At 34.7% G+C, this 8,353-nt stretch overlaps 1 protein-coding gene across 16 annotated transcripts; it reads right to left on the bottom strand.

The window, feature by feature from the left end:
• Positions 1 to 292: 292 nt before the first annotated feature.
• Positions 293 to 5,582, bottom strand: LOC139846785 (uncharacterized). 16 transcript variants are annotated; one of them, XR_011759172.1, is made up of 13 exons: positions 5,436 to 5,582; positions 5,166 to 5,176; positions 4,941 to 5,033; positions 3,780 to 3,896; positions 3,551 to 3,646; positions 2,864 to 3,340; positions 2,243 to 2,369; positions 2,079 to 2,139; positions 1,510 to 1,635; positions 1,176 to 1,270; positions 1,042 to 1,086; positions 737 to 925; positions 293 to 512 (listed from the first exon to the last, which is right to left on the bottom strand). XR_011759172.1 is itself a non-coding variant. In XM_071836317.1 (13 exons), the coding sequence occupies exons 9-13, from the start codon at positions 1,237 to 1,239 to the stop codon at positions 481 to 483; spliced, it is 246 nt and encodes an 81-aa protein (XP_071692418.1). In that variant the 5' UTR covers positions 1,240 to 1,270; positions 1,510 to 1,635; positions 2,079 to 2,139; positions 2,243 to 2,369; positions 2,817 to 3,340; positions 3,551 to 3,646; positions 3,780 to 3,896; positions 4,941 to 5,033; positions 5,166 to 5,408; the 3' UTR covers positions 293 to 480. The 16 variants fall into 16 exon arrangements, 1 of the variants encoding a protein (XP_071692418.1); XR_011759182.1 differs by lacking the exon at positions 5,166 to 5,176 and having other exon boundaries at positions 2,817 to 2,907; positions 3,015 to 3,340; XR_011759183.1 differs by lacking the exon at positions 5,166 to 5,176 and having other exon boundaries at positions 2,864 to 2,907; positions 3,015 to 3,340.
• Between the last annotated feature and the right edge of the window lie 2,771 nt (positions 5,583 to 8,353).

The raw sequence follows: 8,353 nt of genomic DNA, 5'->3' as shown, positions 1-8,353 counted from the left end.
TTCACCACCACCGTCAGGCTCGAAATAATTTTATCAACAAAACGAAATTAACTACGTTTGAACCGAACATATTTTAAAAAACACTAAAGACAACAATAACGACGCATAACACATGGGCCGTTTTTCCTTCTGTAAATAAAACTGCGTTAAATATGAATACACGGACCGAAAGACCCCGCCGCATCCCGCGGGCTAAACCGAACTAGTTAAATATAAACTAGCATTTGATTCACCGCGCGTTGCGGCGGTGAACTCGTTTACATTTCTTAGATAACATATTAGCTTTCTATATTACAAATTTACAAATTATATTATGGTGTCATTAAACTGTAGGTGACAACATGCCACCAAAACTATACAACAAAGTTATCATCGTTATCATCAACTCCAGTTGTTACATACTATCATACCACACGGTTTGTAAAGGCACTCTTTCAAAAGCTATGTTGGCTAAAAAATGGCTTCAATCATTTCATCGATTCACCTTAAACTTCCAATATACTTGAAACATCCTACAATAAAATTCCCATATAAACTAATAAGTATCTTGAAACATGGCATAAGACAACCAATTTAAAGAAACAACTAAAAAATATATAAAACAAAATTCCAATACTACAAGGAATACATACACAACATGAAAAGTTCAAAATCGATCGGAAGACAAATTAAAAAAAAATAATTTATAAATTACTAAAAAAACAATAACGACCATGTGAATATAAAGCAGCCTTACCTGAGCACGGAACGAAACTAACAATCTGTCTAAGAACGCGAGCAAAAAGTTGTGCCCACCGACTAACGATTACCAATATCATTAAGGAGCTGTAAAAACTGATTGTCGATAACATTGTTGGCAAAAAATTATTTGTACAGTAAAATATGGAGATATTGAGTTAGAGTTGATACTTATCCAGCAAAACACCTAATATGCAAATCAAAACATACCATCAGCAGCTGCAAAAATATATAAAAAACGTAGGAGTATTAACGAAAAAATAACCCATTATAATGCTCGAAAGAAAGCAAATAGGAGTATACCACTTTGGACGAACAGCAGTTGATCTATAGTGTCAAAATAACCAACTGCAACTTGAAAAAAATAACATTACTAACACATCATTAAAAAACATAAGGCATAGTAATATGAACAAATAATCTAACCAAAAATATACCATTTTCTGCAAATAGCTGTTGAGTCAGCTGAATTAGACTTTCAGAAAATTTCGTCAGTATCATTGTAAGAGTATTACTGGGCAACTTTGCGAATCTGCGATCACATTAGTTTATATATTTTTATCAGGTAACTAATGAAGCATATGATTGATTAAAACGTTCTTCAGTACTTTTAATACATACATGTGTACAAAAGTAATTATAAACCTTTAGAAACTGAAATTCTTAACACCAGCAAATTCACTTAAGACAGCCACATTAACAAATAAACATCGAACAATGACTCGAAAACTTGGAAAAAAAAGGAATACGAAGAAAATAAGAAAACCATACCCAATGGTAGCAACTACCACCTTTCTTGGCAGATCGAAACGACGACCTTGGCAGCAACGATTAAAAGAAAGGTTTGCAGACGGATATCTTAGGCTCTCTTCATACCAGAAGAAGGCACCACAGTATCTGCAGACACAATTTCAGTCGCCGAGATCATTATAGTAGTTGGTGATGCCTATGAAACAAAGTACCAAGAACGTAAAATTAAATACAAATGTACCAAAAAATGCTTAAAAATGATTCAGTCACCCTTTTGCAACTTCATTTTCACAACACTAAAAATCTATTGTATGCGTATCATTACAGCTGCTGACATATATGCAAGTTATAAATATGTAAAATTATTATTTAAACAAACTACATATACATATATAGTTGCTGATAAAAGTTGACACTTATGCAAATTATAAAATTCTATCATCTAATAAAATGTAGTCATTATTCAAACAAATTCTATCATCTAATAAATGAATCCTTGTATGTAAGACATTTGTACTAAACTCTCATCTAATATTACTTATCCTTGTTAATGATAAGTAAAATGAACAAAGAAAAGCCAACGTAACTACCTTCAATAGCATGCTGATTTACGGGGCAGAGATGATGAACTAATCGTGGAGGGTAGGACACCTGCAAAAAAGAGACGATTAATAATCTTAAAAACTCAATAACAAAACAAAAAGATAGGCGGATATTGTCTTCCGATAAGCGGATCTTGAACGGAAGCATTTACCGAAAGCACTCGAGTGAGAAGTTGTCTTCCGATATATTGGATCATCTCTTGAGTGACGAAGTCAACTGCACCTAAGGAGGAGCTTCCCACATCGTCGTTTTGAATCGTTGTAGATACGGAGAGCAACCTAATCAAAGAACACCGCAGATCACCATTACAAATCATAAATTGCAAGAATCTATTATTTTGATGTCCAAAAATTTAATATGAAAAACAATTGCAACTTTCTTTGTTTAGGGTGTTCAATTCAGGGTCTTGGAATAATGTACCAGCAAATAAATGTATGTACAAAATGTGATCGATAGCAATTAATTAAGTGTACCATGGGCTGGAAAAAAATAACCTAAGCATCAACAATCAAAGCTAGCCATATACCTAACCAAAAACCAAAAGATATAGCAAAAAACAATAGAAGTTGTAATAATAATAGTAACTCCTTATCATATAAACTCTATTATAAGAACAGTCACTGGAGCATCACAACTAAGAAGTTAGGAAAATAAGCAAATGGAATCAGTAATTTTTTTTTTTTTAAAGCCATGGAATTATGAAACACATCAAGTAGAAAATTCACCTAATTGCAATTCCAAAACAGGGAAATACAAAACCGATGATGCTTACGTCGGAGACGATTGGCGAAGAAGCCGTAGTAATTTTAATACCGCCTGAAACCATACCGAATAGGGAAAAAAATAATCGCTGAAAAAACCTGGTCGGAGACGATTAATGACACTAATACAACAATTGGACTTAACAAAGACGTTGGCCATACATTTATTGAAAGTCCGCGTGGCACTTCTTGAGGGCTAAGGGCTTAAAAATATTAATGATCCACAAATTAACTGGGTGGATCTCATAAACTCTAATGTCGGCCAAAAACCTTTATACACAATCCTTACTGTAACATTCTGTTCATAGTAAGTTTGTTGTCTGATCAGCAAGAACATATCAAAGGGAAAAAAGTTAGATAAAACACAATTACCAGTATAAAGAATAGAAAATAGATGAGAATATAGTGTCACTAACACACGATCTTTCCTGACCAAGTTCCTTATTTAAGCCATAAATTCATCCGACTGCATCAGAAATAGCTAATAACTACAGGAAGAAAAAAAAGACAAATGTTAAAGCAACGGTTTAGCAATTCAATCGTACACATTTAACTTGTAACAGAATTCATCAAACAAACTGAAAATAACAGATGCAGAATCGCTTATAACAATCTGAACACATATATCAACATCGATTTTCAAGGCACAATCCAAAATAACAACCAAAAAAGCAAATAAATATAAAAATAAAAATTACCTTGTTGGTGGCGGAGGTCGTGCTCCTTCGTATTTAATCGGATATTCATCTGATAAATGATACCACGCCTCTTTAAATGAAAAAATCACCTTCATGCTAATACCAAAATACACATCAATCAGACTAATTAATTACAAAGTTCGTATAGAAGTGTGAATTTGTATGTAATCAAGAGCTTATAACATCATCTAGTGTTTAAAGTCGATCAAAAGTATCAATTGAGGTTTACCTGAAGTGAGAAAAAAATCGTGAACGCAGCGAGGTAGAAAATCGCCAGGATGTAGGTGAAGGTCGATGAAGGATGAAGAGAGTGATAGAAGGATCCAGATGCGTGGGTGTATAAACCCTAAATGAAGATATTAGGGTTAAAAGCAAATGGGTCGGGTCAGGAGTTACTGTTAACGAATGGGGTTAGCCAATCAAATTTTGACACCATTTACCACAATTTATATATAAATTTATATATATATAAATAAAGTAGTATTAGTTAAGAATGATTAAAAACTAGAAAAAATTCGACCGCGCGTTGCTGCGGTTGTATTCGACGCGCAGTCGAATTTGGATATACGTTGTTTTGTACCTAATATATCTAGTAAGTTGGATTGTTTGTTGGACGTGTATGTATATGTATGTAATATAGCTCGAAAATATTTAGGGCTTTTTTAACGATGTCCGTTTCGCGTATAGTTAGTCGCGCTATGTTCGTAAAATTATTTCGAGTTAAAGAGTGGTATCGAAAATTTTTAACTAGCACCGAGCGAGAATATAGGGCCCGTTATCTAGTGATTTTTTAACGATGTCCGTTTCGCGTATAGTTAGTCGCGCTGTGTTCGTAAAATTATTTCGAGTTAAAGGGTGGTATCGGAAAAATTTAACTCACACCGAGCGAGAATATATGGCCCGTTATCTAGTGTTTTTTTAACGATGTCCGTTTCGCGCATAGTTAGTCCCGTTGTGTTCATTAGATTTTTTCAAGTTGAACGGTGGTCTCGTAAAAATTTAACTCGCTCGGTGTGAGAAGATATGGCCTGTTAAAAATTCGGGTGGAATTAGTTTCTTTTATTTTAATAAAACTATATATTTACGTTTTTTACCTCTGAAAAAGTGTAAAGTTGAGGGGTCGTTGTTTAAATTGAGACGAAGTTGAGGGACCGTTTATAGTGTGAACACAAACTCAAAACGAGAATTAGATAGAACTGAAACGACGAAATCTGATGCGTGTTTTAGTATGTAGGTATACGTTTATAGTGTGAACACAAACTCAAAACGAGAATTAGATAGAACTGAAACGACGAAATCTGATGCGTGTTTTAGTATGTAGGTATAATATAATATAATATAATAATAATAATAATATAATAATAATTAAATAAATATATAAATAAAATACCTGACGAATAGATGAAATAAATTTAGGATAACCGGATGAAAAGATGGGAGGTCGTTTTTTCTTCAACATCCAATTATATGCACACTTCCAGATCTATGAAAGTTTAGAATACACATTAGTAATAATCGTTAACGTTAATTAAATAAAAATATATCAGAATCTGATATAAACAAATAAAAATATATCACAATTTGATATAAAATTGGATAGTTGGATAACATATACCCCGTATAAATCTGCAACAATTTAGCATGAACAAAGAACATTATAGCACATGTCAATTTTATTTCCATATTTGATTTGGAAGAACATGATACTCCAACATATGCAAGAACCAGAGAAAAAATTTATCTTAGAACAAATGTGATTGAACAATAAATCAATTGCATCTCATATTCGTCGATCTATATTATAGAAGTTTTCGAAGAAAAAAATCAGGAACATATCAATTTTTGAGCATGAGTTGCAATATAGGTTAAATTTGTTAAACATAACCTGGATTTTTTCAATCTTTACTTCCATGGATTGAACGCCCTTGAACTTGATACATGAACAAAATCAGTTCGAATTTGATGGATGAAGAAAATCATATTGGGTGTGCATAAGTTAATTAGGTTTATGATATTTGATAGATGAACAAAATCTGATTTCATTAAAGGACTCATCCAAAGAAGTTTTGTGCTTTCTTATTATTAGACCATTTACCCGTAATGAATTATAGGCACGACTTAGTTAACCGCATTAGTTATTCGCACTCACTATGGATTTAATGGAAGAGTTTTGGTTAGTTATAGGAATTGTGGGTCCCGGTGGCTTTTTATTGTTGGACTTGATGCTTTATTGCTTGTACGTTGTATATTAAGAGGAGTATTGTTTTAGTCATGATAGGGAGTGTTTAGTTATGAGTTAGTTATAAGATATTATTGTTGATGCGGCGCTGATGTAGAAAGTTAAGAGGATGAATAGTTTAGTTACGATAGGGAGTGACCTTAGACCACAACCTATGGTTTCATTATAGGCTAGTTAACCACTCTTGTTGTGATGTGGCATTCATTTTTTTTTTTTTTTGCGAAAATATTAATATATATATATATATATATATATATATATATATATATATATATATATATATATATATATATATATATATATATATAATAGAACAAAGGCAACAGTGGGACAACATTGGACAGATCATGACGATCTGAAGTGGAAGTATTGGTCACAGACGACCAAAACTCCTTGACCTTCGCTCAGTTCGTTCAAAACACATTGAACGATAACATTGAAAGACATAGCGAGCAATTGAAATTACAAATGGAAAAACAAACAAACAAACCACCACCACCTAAGCCTAAAACACATACATAATCCCGACACTGTATTCAATCCCGCAATAAAACTCCTCAGAAACTGCAGATTCAAATCATTCACCAGGAAATCCAAGACACCTAACCCGAGGCCTATTTGCCGAAATTAACAAAGTCAACAACGCCAGCAACAACACCAAGCCCACTAACGACCTGGCAACGGGAAAAATGTAAAGAATGAACCAAACAAGCCGCATCCGAACAGTACCAAATGCAGAACCAAACCAGATAGGAACCAGTCATCTCGACCAAGTTTTCAAAGGACATTTACAAACCCCCGGACCCAAGCAGACAGTAAACAGCGCCATCAGCCACAACAGTCAAAAGCAACAACCGGCGACCGCCAGCGACAACCACCACTACCAGCGTCATCTAAGCCCACCAACGGCCGTCATCGATGTCACTAGCAATGAAGGCCAGCCTCTGTTTGTCGCCACCCGCAACCCCCAAGAAACTGGCAGCAACATCAAGCAACCACCCAATGCCGCCCGCTCTCAGGAGCTGCCGGCAGCCTTCCTGCCACCGGAATCCGCCGGATTTCAACAAAACACACGAACAAAAGCAAACCCGCCAAGACCAACCAAACCCCAACACAAAACCAAAATCCGACCTTCAGTACCCGTAGAGTTCCGATGAACTCGCCGCCTACAACTACCGAAGAAGAAGAAGGCTCTGCGATGGACCCGTCAAGTAAGCCTAGCAGCAGACCCGTCACTCCAACCGAACTGAACCCCAAACCAACCCCCAAAACTCACACAGATCCCAGATCCAGAGCAACTAAGGCTCGAAATCGCCGCCTGGTAGCTGCTAGAGTGACAAGAGACGACATCGGGACGATCTACGTCGGAGAAAACAAGAGCCTGAACGATTGAACCTTATTTCAACGGAAAACAAAAAAATCCAAACCACCGGAAGATGCCGGTGGCCGGAGAGGACCACAAAGCCGTACCTACAAAACGGCAGGAACAAGAGACGGAAGCTGGTGATGGTTTAGAACAGAAAGGAGTGAGCCGTGCAAGAGAAAGTAGATCTTGGAAAGGAGGTTTCATTTTTTAAAGAGAGAAAAAAGTATGTGGCATTCATTATTATCCCTATAATACCATAGGCACTAATTAGTTATAGAATTCATTATACAACATTCACCATCAATTTAATGAGCGTATCACGAATTGTGAGGTCATTCATCTCACTTTTTGTAGTTAAACACCCCTTTCACCAAATTTACAAATTCATATGCATTTTGTACAACTGTTATTATACTAGCATTGTACAAGTTTTCATCTATATTGTACAATCATTTACTCCATAATTTATATTGTACACCCATTATTATTATTATTATTATTATTATTATTATTATTATTATTATTATTATTGTTAGTTAAAAACATATAAAAAGAAATTAATTAATGATGTGGTAGTTAAGGGTAAGATGTTTTAGTCATGATAGGCAGCGCTTAGTTATAGGATTTCATGACTTAGTTATAGGATTTGGATGCTGATGTGGTGCTGATGTAGAAGGTATAATGATGAATAGTGTTAGTCACGACAGGGAGTGGCCTTATATACTCACTCCGGTCTACAGTATTCCATTTTGGGATGTCCCAAAATAATAGTCCACTTCAAGATTAAGAAGCTTAAGTTCTATTACGTCCTTAATGTATGTGGATATGATTATATAAGAAAGAAAATGTAAGGGTAAAACTGGAAAGTAAACAAAAAGTACAAAATTTTTATGACATTTTTTTAAACTGTATGTTTTTTATATGTGGACTATTAATATGGGAAGGAGCGAGTATAAAAGATGAGAGATTATTTTTATTAACGCGTTGCAAAATTGATGTAAGGTAGACGGGTTGGACCAGTTTTTAATTCGGTTATATGGGTTATTGGGTTGTTGGGCTATTCAATTAATATAAAGTGTATGTATCATCGGTTTATCCAGTTTTTACTAAATTTAAGTAAACTAACAACAACAACAACAACAACAACAACAACAACAACAACAACAACAACAAAACCCAATACCACATGAGTGGTGTA

This window comes from Rutidosis leptorrhynchoides, chromosome 5 (assembly GCF_046630445.1).
Source record: "Rutidosis leptorrhynchoides isolate AG116_Rl617_1_P2 chromosome 5, CSIRO_AGI_Rlap_v1, whole genome shotgun sequence".
Classification (NCBI taxonomy): Eukaryota; Viridiplantae; Streptophyta; class Magnoliopsida; order Asterales; family Asteraceae; genus Rutidosis; species Rutidosis leptorrhynchoides.
The sequence above is the reverse complement of the archived record's forward strand: the minus strand, read 5'-3'. Positions and strand labels throughout refer to the sequence as shown.